The 18,177-nt window shown below is 38.4% G+C and overlaps 2 protein-coding genes across 9 annotated transcripts; one reads left to right on the top strand and one right to left on the bottom strand.

Annotated features, from left to right (window-relative positions):
• The first annotated feature begins 625 nt into the window (after nucleotides 1-625).
• On the top strand, nucleotides 626-5,171 carry LOC137945887 (preprotein translocase subunit SECY, chloroplastic-like). Of its 7 annotated transcripts, none has more exons than XR_011111029.1 (6): nucleotides 626-812; nucleotides 1,962-2,128; nucleotides 2,227-3,285; nucleotides 3,404-3,493; nucleotides 3,667-3,791; nucleotides 4,707-5,171. XR_011111029.1 is itself a non-coding variant. In XM_068791961.1 (6 exons), exons 3-6 carry the CDS (start codon nucleotides 2,413-2,415, stop codon nucleotides 3,682-3,684), a joined length of 366 nt encoding a protein of 121 aa, XP_068648062.1. In that variant the 5' UTR covers nucleotides 626-812; nucleotides 1,962-2,128; nucleotides 2,227-2,412; the 3' UTR covers nucleotides 3,685-5,171. The 7 variants fall into 7 exon arrangements, 1 of the variants encoding a protein (XP_068648062.1); XM_068791961.1 differs by having other exon boundaries at nucleotides 2,227-2,578; nucleotides 3,194-3,285; nucleotides 3,667-5,171; XR_011111028.1 differs by having other exon boundaries at nucleotides 2,027-2,128; nucleotides 3,667-5,171.
• Nucleotides 5,172-5,489: 318 nt separating this feature from the next.
• Nucleotides 5,490-17,428, bottom strand: LOC137945255 (probable cyclic nucleotide-gated ion channel 14). Of its 2 annotated transcripts, XM_068791045.1 has the most exons (8): nucleotides 17,323-17,428; nucleotides 17,088-17,209; nucleotides 16,454-16,988; nucleotides 11,469-11,681; nucleotides 10,127-10,434; nucleotides 9,176-9,287; nucleotides 7,443-7,679; nucleotides 5,490-6,498 (listed from the first exon to the last, which is right to left on the bottom strand). In XM_068791045.1, exons 2-8 carry the CDS (start codon nucleotides 17,114-17,116, stop codon nucleotides 5,749-5,751), a joined length of 2,184 nt encoding a protein of 727 aa, XP_068647146.1. In that variant the 5' UTR covers nucleotides 17,117-17,209; nucleotides 17,323-17,428; the 3' UTR covers nucleotides 5,490-5,748. The 2 variants fall into 2 exon arrangements, with proteins under 2 accessions (XP_068647146.1, XP_068647145.1); XM_068791044.1 differs by having other exon boundaries at nucleotides 17,088-17,428.
• Between the last annotated feature and the right edge of the window lie 749 nt (nucleotides 17,429-18,177).

Raw genomic sequence — 18,177 nt, 5'->3', positions numbered from 1 at the left:
GGACAACGGTACATGAGGGAGCCGAGTGCTTGCGACAGTTGCTTCCTGCACATGGACGACAGTTTGTCTTAGGCGACGGAGCCACCGGTTTCTGTTTCCAAGCCATGTGAACAAATTTCAGTAGGCCCGGCACAGAAATTTGATCGAACAGCTTATCAGCAACACTTCAATTGAGATAGCTCCGGTTTCTTTATTAATTACACATCAAGGCTGTTCCAGTCCGAGTTGCATAACCTCCTGACTGGCACAAGATAATGTCAAAATCCGACAGTACACTGGCGTAAAAGTTTTGGTTCAGAGCTGATGTCAACTTTCATGTCAGACAGCTGCAGTCTTCTTCATGTCCACACGTTGGTTCGTTTAGTATAAATTCCATGAAGAACATAAATGACAAGCGAATAAATATTTATTTGATCAAACGACGTAAAGCCACTCTAGAGCCCAGCACAAATATGTCATACTTGTACCAGTCATGTAGCTGCTTATGACTGGACCTTGCACTGAAATTGGATACAAAAGCCACTCTTGCTCCCAGCAAGGCCCAGCAGTACCCCTGGCCCCTGCTCGCTCCAACTGAAATCGAAGTACCGAGAAAACAGGTTGGACTTGCCGCTAAGAAGAGAGACCAGAACCGTGAGCCGAAGCTAGAAGATAATGTTGTTCACGGTACCAGAAACTTCGTCTTGGCCCGCCGTCTCTCTCGTTCGCAAAAGCTCTTTAAAACCCAGAAGTCAGATTTGCAGAGCTGCACTTTCTGTTGAGACAAAACAGAAGAGCGCTCCGTCATGAAAATTCAATCTTCCCTTTACGAGGTAGCCAAGTTTTCCTGCAACAACTATTGACCCCTGGGCTCTCTAACCGTTTGGAATGTACTAAGTTTCTTTCTGCGCCTGCAGCATTAGGTCACTTATGCAACTGAAATTTTTTTATCAGCCTTTTAAATGTTTTCCAGTTGTAGAATTTGATATTGCTACGTATTCATTTTTGGATTGCTAGGAGTTTTAACGATGAGTTCATTTAGGACGTGTTCGTTCCCTGTTCTCAATTGAAGTGTTGTTTTAATCTAATAAGAATTTGGCTTCTGAAAGTAGGAAACAATGCAAAATTCTCAGCGGCAGTATGGCAGATATTTATTTCTTTATACTTCAGATCATTGGTTTATTTCTGCTGATCTTATTGTTGCAATTTCAGTTTTTAAAGCGGATTAATATTGGGGATGAAATATTCGTACATTAGAAATATAATGCTCTTTTCAGACCACCTAACCTCCTCGGGTGGTAGTGGTGCTCTCGCGTAACTCCAGTTGGATGGTCTAGTTTTCTTATCCAGTTGATTGTAAAGCTTGTTCTCCCTGAAATTCTGCACTCCAGGTTGTCAAGTTTGAATTTCTCCCTTTGAACTCGTAGGCATTTCGTTTTCACTTGGGCAGAAGGCATGAGTTTTCGATGTGGTTTTCATCATTCAAGTGTTTGGAGTAACAAGAATTTTGCTTCTTAAAGTTGGGAAGGTTGCAGTGTTCATAGTCGCCTGTTTTTATCACTTCAAGCTTCATATCGCATGGTCACTTCCTTCAATATTTTTGCTGCAGTTTTGTTGTTTTAAGTGGACTAAAATTGGAGATGATATATCTTACATTTAAAAATATGATGTTTGTGTAGTTTTATGGAAACATAAGGTTGCTTGGTTGGGGTGCTCTTTCCGGTTGAATTCCCATATCCCTTATCCAGTTAATTATTGCACTTACTTTGGGAAAAAAAAACCTTTTAATTTTGGTTAGTTATTTTGGGATAGACCTAGGCTCAACTTTAACGTAGTTTATTTGTCTAAAAAGTACCCGAGATTAGTTTTTTATCTAAAATTAATGATACTTGCTAAGTCCTAACATCCACGCAAAATTGGTGTGAATGTTGTGAATTATTTTTCATCAGTTTGTTCCATTGAGCACTGGTTATATGTTGCAGATATGTTCAACAAACTGATGGTTCGGTATTTGATCCTTTGGGTCTCAATGTGGAAAATTCTTCAGGTCTTATTGGTGCTTGGGAAAGTATAGTAGATTTGTTCTCTCCTATATTTATAAGTACATCTGGTACTAGGAAGCAGAGGTCCTCTACTCGTGGAGTTGCAGGTCTGACTCTCGCTCTCTTTCTCTCTCTACACACACACATTAGTGATGATAATCTGTACAATCTGAGGTGGCTCAGTTACCTTCTTTTGTTTTGCCAGCTAGAGGACAGTTTTATAGCCATTGGTGATTTTTTCAAAAGCCCTCTACCTGGGAAGTTTCTGAAGTTGTTAGGATATACCTCTAGGTGGTGTCAACCGTGAGGCTTTTGTTGGGAATTTAGACCAAAATAGTTTGTTGAGCACTTTGGACTCATTTTCTGGTGGAGGTATTGGACGACCGGGAATATGCTCCCTTGGAATTGTGCCATTTATCAATGCTCAGATTGTGTTTCAGCTTCTTACACAAATTTATCCCAAGCTCCAAGACCTTCAGAAAAGGGAGGGAGAAGCCGGAAGAAAGAAAATTCTCCAGTATACTCGCTATGCGTCTGTTGGATTTGCAGTTGTGCAGGTACAGCATATCTCCTTTTCTTGCATGGATTCTTCTAGCTAACCATAACTTTGGGAAAAGTTACTTGCTCTGTTTCAATTTTAATGTACAATACATGGCTTCTATAGGCATTCATCATAGGATCTGCTTATGAACGTAGCAGAAATAATGAAATTGGATGAGGGCATGGTGCTGAAGTTTTCTCATACATTTCTGAATGATATTTCAAAAATTAAATTAACTATACTTTGATGAACTCATCTTTATGGAGTTGCCACTCTTGCACTTTATACCTTGAAAGAGTTCCTATTGAACCTGAAAATTTTCAAATTTTGAATAATGTCAAATTCAAGATATATTGTGGTAGTGAAACTGTGATGGGTACAGCTATTTTATTTGATGGCTCTTTTTGTAAAATTTTATTCAAGGCTATTGGTCAAGTACATTACCTCCGTCCATATGTGAATGACTTCAGTTCGGAGTGGGTACTATCATCTATCGCATTATTGACTCTTGGATCAGTTTTTACTATGTATATTGGTGAAAGAATATAAGATCTAATACTTGGAAATGGGACATCCCTTCTGATCTTTACAAGCATTATTTCGTACTTGCTTGCATCATTTGGGAGAACAGTTTCTGAAGCATTTCAAGATGGAAACTATGTTGGCTTAGCCATCATTGTTGTTTCATTTCTCCTCTTGGTTTTCGGTATCGTGTATGTTCAGGTAACTTCAAGTTTTCATCAAAATGTTACTCATTTGTATATTTGTTTATTTCGTTGTTATTCCGAGAACATTTTATAAATATTTCATGCCTAACAAGTTAGTTGGTGAAGGGTTTCAGGAGGCTGAGAGGAAAATTTCACTTAACTATGCCTCCAGATACGGCACGAAAAGCGGGGAACTTCAAAGATCTGCTTACCTTCCTTTTAAGGTGCTTGTTGTTGGTTTTTTAGTGAAGAAACTAGCATGATCTTGGTGATCACTAACTTTGGTAGTTTGCAAAGACCCTATGGTTTTGTCCAGAAAAAACCACATGTTTTACATAAAATAAATCTTTCTGCAAGGGATATGTTTCCCTCTTTCTCATGTCTGTTTTTTAACCAGGTGAATAGTTACAGGTGAGATGCCTATCATATTTTCCACTTCATCATTGGCTCTTCCTGGCACCTTGGCACGCTTCACCGGCCTTGCAGCTCTTAAAAAAGCTGCAGTTGCTCTAAACCCTGATGGTATTGCACATTGGCCCATTCAGCATGATGAATATGTTCTGTTGTCCTTTTTGAGTATCATTATATCTTTTACTACAAGACTTGAGTACATAGTGTGCTAGTAATGTAATGTAACTGGTGGAGTGCACAAACTTAATATGTTTGCCACATCTTTTGCCTATATTCATCTTTGTCAATGGATGAGAATAAGGATCAGGTAAGAGCATATTTTTGTTTATTCACTCTAGATCGAGTTCTATGAGAATGTTAGTACTGACTGCAGAAACCTATCTTTAGTCACTAGGCTAATTTGCGGGTTTTCCTTTGACTAAAGTTTGCTGGGTCTTACTACCTGGTGGTTTTGAGTGTTTTCTAATACCAAAATCTAATGACTGCCTACCACGTCACATCTATAATACATCTGAATCATTCCAGTAGAGATACTGTAGTTCATGTGTTGATACTACAGAATTCTTCTAGCCTTAACCACTGATTTTCTGGAATTTTTTGGGTCTCGTGATGACATGGAGACAACTGATGAAACCGGTTTATTTCATGCATTATGCTACACATAGTCAAAATAGTTCTGGTTCAGTGAGACTTGGTGAAATGCGGGTATCTACGAATTGTCACCTTGTAGCAAGTTGACACTGACGGCCGTTATTGGAGTATATGTTCAACTGAGGCATATTTTTATGTATCTAACTCTTTATTAAATCTCTTGTAGGAGCTCTCTATCTTCCCACCAATATACTGTTAATAGCTTTTTTCAACTATTACTATATTTTTGCAATTGGATCCCAATGATGTGAGTGAGCAGTTGAAGCGGCAGGGTGCTTCAATTCCATTTGTTTGACCTGGCAAGAGCACAGCTGTCTTCATAGAAACCGTAAGTACATTAAGAACCATTTTTGCTGATATTTGTTTGGACTGCAGGTTCTCAGTCGGATATCGGTTCTGGGTTCGGCCTTTCTGGCAATACTAGCGGCAGGACCTGCTGTAGTAGAACAAACCACGCATCTGACTGCATTTCGTGGGCTTGCTGGCACATCCGTGCTTATTCTTGTTGGATGTGCCACTGATACTGCTTGAAAAGTTCAAGCAGAGATCATATCCCAGAAGTACAAGAACATTGAAATTTGGGGGCTGATGAAAACATGTCCGATTGCGGAGCAGTAACTATTTTTATAAAGGTTTATTTATTTTCGATGAATACTGTTTTTCTGTATCCTAAAGAAAGGAAACTTATATCTTTTCAACTCCTGTATTGTAAATTTGGATTAATGGCCAAGTTACTGGACAGATTTGCTTAAAAAAATTCCTTGAAGACCCAAGTTGTACCCACAAGCATACATTGTATGTAAAATTTTTGGAAACGACTTCAAAACAAATAAAGCTAATTCAGAACTTGGCAGTTGTTAAGAGAACGAAGTTCCAAAAAATATCAGCATTTTCAAGCATATTTGCATGCAACTAATAGCTGAAAAACAAAAAAGATAAAAAGCGTGGCATGGTACTTAATCCGTCATCAAGGCTCAAATGGCAAATGATTTCCTGGTTTTTGGTACATAATCTTGCTTTTGTTCACAACATAAAAGAAACTCTTTCCAGTGGTCAGACATCGCCAAGTGATTAATTGCACTTGACTGGAGGCGGAGGCGCCATATATTACCTCCTAGAAAAACCAAATCATAGGCGTGTATTAAGCAAATTGACTGATAAGAGAAGTTGAAAGCTTTTAACGTAATGTCTATAGAACGATACAATAACCAGATTTAGTTTCTAAGATCCTCAAGTTTGATAACACTATTATCCTATGGGACACATTTACAGATAACACCCAAGATGCCTGTGAAGAAATTTGACTCGCTGCTGTTAAAAGGATGAAACCCTTCCTTGCTCCTGACTCCCTAAGGTTGCTTGAAATGCAGGAAATGATGTTGATAATTTATATTACACACTATCTCCAGCTAAAAACCTAGTCATCATCCTCAGGCTCGGTAGAGAAGTCGGGCTCTTCAGGCTTCTGGAACTTGGGCATACCATCATTCTTGATCTTCTGTGCCCCTCTCCTTGTATTAGCAGCAAATCTTGATGCTAATATTGTCACTCCAAGATTCTGCCTAACCTGGAAAGAATTATAAGGAGCAGCTTCATTACCCTCCTCTTCTTGACCTGTCTCATCAGCCACGTGATCAACTGAGCCACAATAGAAAGACTCCTGCCCTTTTTCTTGCATACTAAGCTCCTTGGCCATTTTTCTTCTCTTGAGCCTTCGCCAAGCAGCTTGTATGAAACAAGCAGCCCAAGTCCTCCAGTGGTGTGAATAATAACGGAAAGTGTGTTGAAGCTTTTTACTGTGTAGCCGTCTAAATTGGTTAGCCACAAACTTCAGATCTTCGGCCCGTAAAGCAAAAGCTTCCACTTCAACCAGGGCTCTTACCGTCCTTGTAGAAGAGGGCAAGTTGAGTGTGGACTTGGGAAGCAGGGCCCATGCAAGAAGCTCTTCACCACAAAAATCGCCAGGCCTGAGGGTTATGGAATTGAAGAAACCAGTCCGGCCTCCATTGGTAGTTGAACTCTCTAAACGCCCACGAATAATAAAGAGCATCTCTGTTACAGGGTCCCCCTCACGCACTATGTATGTACCCTCAGTGCTTAAGGAGGAGACTAAGCGCTCACATATAGCATCAAGAAGCTGATCATCCATTTGTGAGAAGAAGGGAACCTGAAATTTAAAGCAAAATCATCATCTAAATCTCAAAACTTGACCATTTCGTAAAACATGATATCATCAATTAACACAATACCCACTCAAGAAAGGATTTGCACTTTGGCAATAAATATCACCAAATTTGTGAATCAACAATTTTGGCATGCAGTAAATTACTAAAAGATAGTTTATACCCTATCTTATGGTGTGCTCAAGTAACCCAATTGATATCCTCATCCATGTTAAGTGGCAATAGCTCTTAATGTTCCCAGCTACTGGATCACTCCAGTGCTTCAGGAACATGAACGTTAATCTTTCAATGTGCCCCATTTTACCATAACCAGATAAGTAAATAATCCCAATACCAGATACTATAATTGTCTTGTTGGTGGGTACTGTTGTAGAGCTGTCAACAAATAATCAGAATAGGTAAGGGTTCATCCCACTACCCAAATCCCCAAAATCCTACTTGGTTCTTCATTTCAAATGGAACAGTTACTTATTTACCTGATTAACCGCATGTAAACAGGTACACATGTAAATCAATGTATAAATAAAAACAATAAAAATGGGGCTTGTAAATAATAAAAATCAATAAAAAACCAAAAGGTTCAAGAACTATAAAAATTTATAAGAATGTTAGCTAGACATGTAAAAAGTCCTCTAAAACTTAGCATTTGTAGGAAGTACGGGATGAGTTCATGCAAGGACTGAAATTACAGAAGTAACCCTTTTCATAAACAGGAAGTCAGATAATCGGTTGGACCTTTCGCTCCATCAGTTCTTCTTAATAATTCATATATGTGTGATGACTAATTTTCCACAAATCGTCACATGGATAAGGATTTTTGTTCCATACTATTTAAAGAACAGATAAATAAAATTGTCAAGCCTAGAAATAAGAAAAGGTTCCTATGCCTACTTAAAAACATTGTGCAAGATCTAGGTCATATGCTTACTCGTCGAACAAGGTCCAAGCATAAGTGACGTTGAATATCTCTTCGAAGATCAGTAGGTAAGGCATGAAGAATAGATTCTTCATCTACCCCTCGTGTTGCAAGCCACTTGTATTGCACAAAGCGACGGACCCTTTCTCGCAAATCTTGGGGAAGTTGACGGTGTCTCATCCATTCTTCAGTGTCTCGCCGTTTAAGTCTCCACTCTTCCAGCCGGACAGTGATGGATTGTAAATATGTCTGCATAAAAAAGGAGAGACTTTATTACTACATAAAATCCAAAAAATGGATGAGTATAAATATAACACAAGTAACACTGGAATATTAGATTAGGAAAATCTTCTAAAAGAGGAACTTTTACATTAAAAGGCATGTGTTCCGAGTTCAAAACAATTCACTTTTCATATCCTACCTTGAGATTTCCCAGGTATAATCCATCAAAATTCAGTTCAATTCTAATGAGAGAAATTTCCATCAAGTATCAGGAAACACATAGCGATGTCATAGCTGCTTTTTGTTATTTTCTTCCCATATAATATCAGTACCTAATAAATTTTAAACCACAAATACCATAAAAAACATTAGAACCAGACCGACGAAGTGTTATCAATATCAACAACATATTACAACCCAACATGTGCTAACTGGAATGTATTCAATTCAATCTGGTTCATCCATCAGCAACACTCGGATATATTCACATTCTAATGGTGGATGTGTGGGCCTACTCCCTCAAGTAACACATTCAACATCATGGACTACTGCATGATAAAAACAACTTCATCCAACAGAGTAGCCTTTTGGTTTTTCTTTTTTAAATAATTGAGAAAAACAATTTTAGTAAGACAAACACCTGGGGAATAACATTACAACATTGATTGAAGGTGTTAAAAGTTTTTTTCTTATGGCAACCTAGCAAGATGGGACATCCTCCACAACAAGGCATTGGAGGGAAGAACCACTTTTGTCATGATAGTCAGCCAATTCATTGGCAGATCTGGGGGTGTGGGTCCATTTACAATTTAGATGTGAAGTTATAGTACAGATTTCAAAAAAGTGTCCTAGTGCCGCCAAGGGGGGGGGGGGGGGCAGATTTTCTTCGTGCCCCAATCAATGACAACCTTGGAGTCACCTTCAATGATGAGGGGCCCAGCAAGATGGTCCCGGAAGATCAAGAGGCCCTGAAGCAGCCCCACAAGCTCCGCGGTAGTAGAATCAGATATACCTAATGGGCCAGCAAAGGAATAGAGGAAGCAACTATTTTCATCATGAATTGAAGGTGTTAAAAGTTGAAGGGCTATCACATCATAACTCTGGATTCACCTCTAGCACTAACGAGTTGAAATGATTTTAGTAAATGGTTAAACCAGAAGCCCTTGTTGTTGGTAGTATGAGGATTCTCAATAATAAACTTCCCATAAATTAAGATATCATATAAGGCTCAAAAACTTGACTTTAGAGGTTTGCTCTTGACAGAGTTGACCTGTACTAACAGAGTCAAGATCTTCCATCTACGAGTATTAATGTAAAAGAACAGCCTATATTTTATCATTCAAAGTATTTTAGGCTACTCATTGAGGGCAAGGAACTACTTCAAGTTGGCAATGACCACTGTCATTTATTAAATGGCAAAAGAACTCTTCTGAGCTTATTCCAAATATAGCTAAACGCGATTTTTAACCAATAGCAAGTTAATATCTGAATCTACAACGAAAACACTAGGACAAGGGGGGTACCTGCATATTCCCAATAAGATGTGCAAACAAAACCAGACCCAGGATGGCAATGAGTATGGCAAACAGTGTCTCTCCAATGAATGTGCTAGTCACCAAAGTTTGCCCGTATGAACTGAGAAGAAACAGTTTTTGACAAAGTTTATCCAATAGTAATTATGAAATCATAACAAGGAAAGAAATTGACTAGATAAACATACAAATTGATTGGTTGACTTCAACAGATTTTTTTGGAAACAGTGGGAACAGAGATTTAAATAAAATAAAATACAACAGAGAGAGAGTGAGTACGGATAGGGCTACAAAAGGTTTGCAAAGGAGAGAGAAGTACAGGCAAAAAAAACAACAATACAATTGCTTAGAAATGGGAATGCAGTTCCCCGCAGCAAGATATCATGCAATATAAGAATGTAAATATTGTTGCATCTGACTATATTACTTCTCTTAACAGCAATCATTTTGCACATATTGCATCAAATGAACTAGATAAAACAAGTCCACAAACCCAATAGATATCAGGTTTGATGATGTTGGAGACAGTGCAGTTACGGGAAAGGGGTATACTTGTCCAGTATTATCTTATCTTTCATGACATGAGTACTAGGTTTTCTAACAGATGCATAACATCCATTTCTTTGAATTCTTTTAATAAAAGATGGTGGGGGTTAGACACACCCTGTTCTTGTGGCAGTAAAACTTTATTTCGCAAGTTGACAATCTTCTTATTTTCTTTCTTCTTTATCTCTGGTTTATTGCTTAAAGTGAACTTCCCAGATATGCATTCAACCAACAAACGCATTTCAATATTTACAGACAGCATGAAATACAAGTAAATGATGGATCCCATGTCACACATATGTCTTTTCTAGGAAAAGTTACGATTCCAAAAATCTGTCACTATATTGGATCAAGAAAGAGAAAGTAAACCAAAAGCAATCACTCTTGAAGGCATACCTTAGATTTTGCAGACCCCACCACAAACAATAGAAATACTTTTTTAGAAACTCTGATGAGACAACATTATTTTTCAGTGCCGGTTCAAATATGCCATACTTGAAGTTGACATTTTGATCGTTAGGATCACAATGAGTGAACACAAGAGTCTTGTTTGCCCAACGCTGTCGAACCTCGTCTTTTGACTTGTCACAATCCAAAAACTCAGGCCTGCATTGGATAAACATGGCAAGCTCATGTTTGCATTCTCGCTTCCAGCAGGCAGTTTGCCGTTCTATTGACAGAAGATACCAACATGCCCCCAAAACCTACATAGGTAATGGATTATCTACAGGCATATTAAAAGTATAGGAAAAGGACCAAAATTTATCTTTTGATAAGAAAATAAGATTCAGCAGGCTACCAAGTTCAAGCGTGTAAACCAAATATACTCATAAACATGCTACAAGGTCTTGTATTAATAAGACATTACAAGGGGCTCATTTGATTTATTATGAACTACACTGTTGTTGTGTCCATACAATTCATCCTTTCATATGAGAAATACTGCATCTCCTACAAGATTGTACATCACAAACTTTCTGTTTACAAGAATTAAGCTAGCATCTTTTTTATATGAAAATGAAAAAAAAATTCAATAACTTTATATCAACTATAAACTTAAATGTAAAGCACATACCAAGATCATTGTTTTTGCTCAGAAGATAAAAAAAAAACACTCATTTTTTCTCTTTTCACAGTGATAGGAATAGTTTATATTCAAGAAATAGGTATAGTAGTTGACAGCTTCCATGGCAATCCTGTACACCAGGGTATTGGCTGGATTGTTTGTGATCATGAAATTGGATCTACAGATTCCAGTTCCAGACCACCGGTTTTTTACCTAATTATGATTGAGCTGACAGCACGAACAATCATTGTCACCATTCTCATGGGAACAATCATATAGTAGTAGTTACACTTTTGCAATAACAATGTGTTTAAACTAATGGTTTTAAGACGAGTCTTATTGAGGCAAAGGAATGTAAAACTGGCACCCCAAAAGGATGGTGCTTATCCTTCAGCTACAAGCAGTAACAGCGCAATGACTAAAACAAAATATATTTGCATAAATAAAAGAAACAAAGCATCTAATTCTCCAGCAGAAGAATGACTAGAGTCCCGCCTTGGCCAGGTTGTCAGCGGTGGGTTTGCTGATCTTGGCTTGTGAATCACAAGTTATAGAGGGCATTAGCAATGTCAAGAATTTCCTCCACCAATGACAAAAGCCTTCAAGGGGATCCATATTTTAAAAATAATGGTTAATTTTTGGAAAATGTTAAGTGAAGAAAAATATACTTACATGGCTAGCCAGCATATAGAGAAGCAAATTATATGCAGCACCTGCCCATGCAGTCTTTGTAACAACTCCATTCGCTTTGATAATTTGAGACATTAAAGGGAAAATAAGATATAATCTGGGGATGTACTGTAGCAGAACAATCAGAGCAAGGGCATTGTTGGTATGATCTGCATGGGTGCTCCTAACTGTTGGTATGATAAACCAGATGACAATCTGCATATAAAGCTCCTCATAAATTAACCAGCAACACACCCAGAATACTGGCTACATCACAAATAAATTAGCCTAGGTAGAAAAAAAGAGTCTGGTCTGAGATACCCCAGTTTCATACTCACTGCTCAGAGATATGAAACTCATAACAGCAATGCCATATTTGCTTAACTTAGACAGAAGAAGCATGAAAAACATATAATAGCGAAAACAGTAGGCACATGGTCACAGTGATAAACAGAGTAAGAAACAAAACTGTACATTGCTTATCTGCGTGAGGTAGACAAAGAATCAGAGTAACTTCCACTGAAAAGAAAGAGGCAAGAAAGATTTAAATATATGCCTGAACCTCCCTTGTGGACCATTATCAACCAACTTGTTTCACATAATTTTCAGCAGCAGGAATGCAGATAAATTTTTTTCTCTCAGAAGCAAACAACAATTTGTTATGGTCCTGGGTTATGTACCTATGTCTTCCGCTCCTAACAGGCCAGTCTTTTGGGTAGTATTGGCTAGGTGCTTAATATTTGGTATCAGAGCGGGCTCCCACGTTACGAGTTTGAATCCCCAAGGGGAGTTCCGGCGGGGGTGATCGCGAACCCCGGACGTAGTGGCCGTAAGGGATTATGGGATCGTGACCCAGCCCTTATCGCTAAGTGTTAAGCCGTCGTGGACGTCGGCTCGCGAAGGTAGGGTGTGATGTTATGGTTCTGGGTTAAATACATATGCCTTCCGCTCTTAATAGGCCTGTTTTTTGGGTAGTATTGGCTAGGTGTTTAACATATACCAAATGTTAAGCACCTAGCCAATACTACCCAAAAGACAGGCCTGTTAGGAGCGGAAGACATAGGTACTTAATCCAGGACCATAACATAATTTCAGCCCAAAAAGCTGTTTTTACTATGGAACTGTGACAGATAGTCCCATTTCTATTGGAACTTCGACAACTAGACAGAATTCTGGACAAATTCCAACAACAGTATTTTGAGATTTGAGAAAACAAATTGTATGTTGGTCAAACAGAATTAAACAAAAGGTTTCTACAAGCCTTTCTACTTAGAAATTCGGACCTAAAATAACATGAACCAGGATTCAACTGCACCATAAGAAACTCGGCCCGTTAGTACAAGCTGCAGGTCCCAAACTCAGGAAGGAAGGAGATTTTGTCTTGCTGACAACCAACACAAACCTTTGGTCAATCATTAGAATATAAACCTGTAAGTGCCAATGCAGAAAGGCAACGCAGGGTTCGTATAGCCGGTGATGATCATGATGAAGAAGACTCATTTGAGATTGATTTGTAGTCTGAGCAGAAGATGCAAGGATAACTGTTACCTTAAAGATAGGCCAGAGATCATTTTAAGGTCACTTAAGGCTCCTCAAAGTCATTAGCTTTTGGACAAGTAACTTCTTCTTTCAGCAATTCCTGTTAAAATGCTTTTCGAGAGTAAATTTTCCTTTTTTGGCAGCAGAGCACTTTCCATTGGTACATTTTCTTATTTATCTTCTGCAAGGCATAACCAACCAAGTTCAGATTGATGTAGCATGACTTTTCTTTTGATGTAAGGATCTGTAAGATTGGCTCACCTCAAGCTTTCTCGTCTTTATTACTCTCTCTCTCTCTCTCTCTTTGCACAATAGGCTTATGCGTAGGGTACAAGACCCAGCCCCAATCCAAACCAGTCCACAGGGGTGGGTTTTGCCAAAAGAGAGAGAGAGGGGAAGGGGTGGGTTCTTAAACGTGAAACTACCCTTACAAAGTCAGCCCCTCACCCTACAAGCTGGAGACGAGGTGAAAGAAAAAACTTTGTGCACCTTAAGAGCAGGGATGGGTTTTCTAGAGCCAATTTGTGCAGTCTTAATACCACATTACCCTTCATATCCTTTCAAAAGACTTATTGCTATTCATAGTAAAGAGAGAGAGAGATTTGGACTTTTAGGAGAGTTTTTTTAGGAAAAGAAAATTTTGGCCAAAAATCTAAAAAACACATATGCTCTCTTTTTTTTTTTAAAAAAAAAAAGATTCACATAATATTAAAAAAAGTACATTAAACAAGGATCTTTTCAAAAGAAGCTTGGAATGGGTCATGGGTCATTGTGGAGATGGGCCACCGAAGGGAGGATGGGATGGGATGGGAGGGATAAGATTCCAACTCTATCACGGGTTTTCATAAGAGCGAGTTTTGGTTAGACTCATGTGGCAGGATCGTTTTTTAGGAACCCACCTCAAACCCAAACCCTACCCAAACCATGTGCATCCCTATCAGAAAACTCCAAGCTTTGGGGTTTTACAACAACATTGCCCCTATCTTTCATGTCATGACATAGGTTTAAAGACAAAAAAAAACAAGTTAGGTAGTTATAAGGAAAAACTTCATCCTGCAAACCACAATTATTCATATACCCTTTATTTTTACGAAAATAACACTTCTTCAAAAAAAATAAAAAAATGCAAACCTTTCAAAAGCAAATGCATTGTAGAAGGGCAAGCAAGAACAAGGCACAAATTTATGACATGAGGTAGGAACCAGGTAGGAATTCCAACCTCATCACAAATTTATCTGGAGATAGGTTTCAGGATTTCAATAGTAGGGCGGGCTTCGGGTTTCCAGAAACCTAATCCCACCTTGATAAATAGCCAATCCCTAAGCCAATCCCAATAATAAGGTGGTTTCATGGAGTTTAACCACTGTTGTGTCAATGGGTAAACTAAATGCACCATAGCAACAATAACAGATGGGACATGTTCGTATAAAAAAAAAAGAAAAAAAACAGATGGGACATGTTTCAAGATAACAACACAAGTTAGAAGGTCTTCACTACGCAATGAATAGACTTAGACAAAAACTTCTACTATGTGCAATGAGCTCTAAAGTGAGTGAATCCATTTAAGAGGACATTAACAATTCTTTAAATATGGTGCCATCTTGAGGCTAAGTTATTTATAGAAGTCAACAACATCCGATGTTAACTAATCATTTCTCTTTTTTTCCTGGACAATTGCCTAAAGATTTTTTACCTCATATATAACAGCCATGAAGTAGAACCATCCTCTAAAAAAATCTTGACATCAGAAAAAGGGAAAAGATGCAAACATTTCAACTCCTTCATACTCAGCATTCAATAACCATTTGAAGCAAGTCCCGCATATTTTTAGTTGTCCAGATAACTTCCCTGGGAAAACCAACACAAGAAAAACTCCCCCAGGGTCTAAAAGAATCTACCCCTAGAACTAGTCGACAATTGAATATATTTGAAGAAAATCACCAACATGAAGACATCCGCAATCATGTAATCATTCTTGTCAGCCTATTTAAGAACAAATACTCCCAGTTAGGGCTGTAAACACGTAAGAAATAGAACAGGTAACAAGTATTCAATTATCCATTCTATTTACCTAACCCTTCTTCCATTACCCATTTCTTCCCAATGAAGCAGAGAACATTCCATTTCTATTTTTCTTACCCGTTTACCCAGGGTAAATGAGTAAATGGGTAAGCAAGTGGATAATTTTAATATTTTACATTAAAATCACTTTAAACATAATAAAATGTAAAGATAATAACTAAAAATTGAATCAAACTAAAAAATCACAAAAGAATCATACAACTAAGAAGCATCTTTGTAATATCATAAAAACAAAATCTGCACGTCTATTGTTGATCCATTCTCCCTTCATCTATCCTCTCTCTACTTCCCCTTCAGAAAGGGAAAGGGCACTATCCATCTGTTCTGCTAGAAATTGCTAAAAGCTTCAAGAAAGTTATCAGAAAAAGGAAGATTTTATATTGTAGAATCGTTCAAAATGGCCCTGAAGTTGAGATATCAGACAAAGCAATGGAATCAAGCTAGTATCCATTCCAGAGGCATAAAAGGAAAGACAAACTAACAATTCAGTCCAGACACCACTTCCTTCTCCCAGATTTTTTTTTTTTAATGTAAGAATGGCTTAGGATTTTCATAGAAATAATGGAAGAGAAAAAACTTGAGAAAGTGAATGAAAAATCAAAAGAAAGTAAGTGATGAAAGAAAGAAAGTGCTTATAGAGGGGATGAAGAAAAATCGAAAAAAACATAAATTTTTTTAGTCATCTCAAACTCAATATCTCTTATGATTCTTCAGCTTCAGCGAGGAAACTACCATTGGGAGTTTGGAACTCTTCGATTTGAGCCTCTGACTCTTCTGTTTTCCAAGACCTCTCATCGAAAATGCAAATGTAAGCCATCCACTATAAATGGAATGAACAAAGAGCCTAGAAACAGGAAAATAGAATCTTGATGTCCTAAATCCTAATATTTTGTGAGTTACACAGTACTTGGGTATGGAAGACCAACCATCCGTATCCACTTCATTTAGAAAGTGGGTGATAGGTAATGGGGTAAGTTTACTCGAATTTTATGCACGAGTAAAGATTTTTCTTCCATATCCTTTTGTAATCAGAAGGGTAAAGCACGTAATTGGGTAATCGTGTAAAATTGCTACCCCTACTCCCAGTAGCTGGTACGCCCAAATTTGGAGTTTCACATGGAATCCTTTACATTGATTGGATTTCCAGAAAAATTAACAAAATCCAGAGAAAGTTTGCCGTATTTATTCAGTATGAACACAGAACTGAAACTCTCCAGAATGTTTATAATAATAGTATTCTAGAATTTTTACATGTCATCTTATTGGTAAAGTATAAAGATCAAGAGACTCGAAGAGAGCAATTTCATTTAAGAAACTCAACGAGATGAATTCACCGTTGTAACAAAGCACATTGATTACCTAATTACCTGAGGAAGAGGCAAAGTAGCAGCCAAATCTATAAAAAAATCCGACTTCAGATATCTCCTTGCAATTCTCTTCGGATCCATCACAAGCTCACCCCTGCCAAACACCCGTGAGCTTGGAGCTACATAGGCCGTCCGAAACTTGATCCCCATATGCAGCACATAAAAGAGGTCGGCGATAGTCCGGAAACAAGTGACAACAATTCCCAAATTCAAGTCCATTTTCATGCAAATACCGGAACCCACTGATGGGAGGTAGAAGTACAAGGGATCAATAAAAAGAGCAACCAAACACGATATAAGAAAGACTCGATTCCACTGTAATACAAGGTCACTGCCCGGATCAAGAATCCGCTTGCTCCAAGGTTCATGGTCTTCTGCAAAAACCTTTGACTGGCCCAGCTTGGCGTTACCGCCGGCTTTCAGCAAGTGACCGGAATACTGGTAATTGGTTAACGATTTCGTGATAGCCGGCGGCGGCGCCGCTGGGGCAGGTGTCGGGGAGTCATCTTTCTCCCAAGGAAGTACATGATTGAACCTAAATGCACCAAAAGGAACGGAAAATTTTAGAAAAAAAACGAGAAAATTCCAGACAACCAAGCAAAAACTTGAAAACGGAAAGTAGCTAGGCAATTACCTCACAAGCTTCGATTTCTTCAAGTCCATATCGAGACGCGATGATTCTAACGCATTTTGAGAAGCCAAAAAAGGGGGGCTTCAGCACCGAAAAAAAGAAGTAAAGAGAGCAGAAGCTAGGACCTGCAGAAGCATTGCTAGACTCTCATTGAAAAGAACAGGATGAGCGAGAAAAAAAAAAGAGAGGAAGAGAGAACAGAGACCCGGGAGACTCTAGTAAAGCTCTTTTCACGTACAGATTTTATGTGTTTGGAGCAAGAGAAGAGAGTGGGCGACCTAGCCACAGACTCCGTTATAATGGAGAAGAAATTAAAGGCGTCGTTGAATGTAAAGAAGGAATTGAAATGGGGGGGGTGGGGGGGGACGACGAGTCTCAACTCTCAAGTGGAGTTGACGAAAGTGTCTTTAGAACGCGCAGAGAGAGGGAGAGAGAGAAAATCAATAAAAGAAAAAGTGATTTTAACTGTCAAATGTGCTGTCCTTCTAAATTCTGTAACTTTAAAAAACTAAAAAAAGAAAAATTAAAAGACAAACAACGTGGGCCCGTGGTCATGATGGCCCACAATATTCCTGCCTTTCTGGAACAGCAGCCACGACCTAATAGGGATTGTAAGAAAATACCGAACGGGGTTGGATATTTTGTAGACTTAAGGGAAAATGCTTCGCTGGGAAGGCTCCAGTTGCGTCTCCGGCAGCATTTTCTTTTTCGAAAAGTAACTTTAATTTTTTGACAGATATAAGCCGATAAAGACAGGCATTATGTGACTGTTTACTTGGACGGACGGATGAAGGGATGATGTGTAATTTTCTTTTTCTTTACTTATAAGAATATTTTATGAGTTTATTTACTGATTGCCCACTGATCGTGGAGTCAAACGGGCGTTTTTGACCCAAGACCTCATGCCATTTTTCCAAACCATGTGATTCGTTCGATTCTGCATTAAAACTGTTGGTTTCGGAGTAATAAATGAGTGAAAAGACTGAAATGATACGAACAGTCTGGATTAGGGTGATTGATGGGAAAATCGTTGGGTCTCCGAGTCTTCCAAGTCTTTGAGCGGAGATATTTAAGTTATATTTTGTGATGTCTA

The sequence above is a fragment of the Aristolochia californica genome, unplaced genomic scaffold (genome assembly GCF_029961685.1).
Source record: "Aristolochia californica isolate CCGP_79_NKW_82.1479 unplaced genomic scaffold, dmAriCali1.0.hap1 SCAF_12, whole genome shotgun sequence".
In the NCBI taxonomy this organism is placed as follows: Eukaryota; Viridiplantae; Streptophyta; class Magnoliopsida; order Piperales; family Aristolochiaceae; genus Aristolochia; species Aristolochia californica.
The sequence above is the reverse complement of the archived record's forward strand: the minus strand, read 5'-3'. Positions and strand labels throughout refer to the sequence as shown.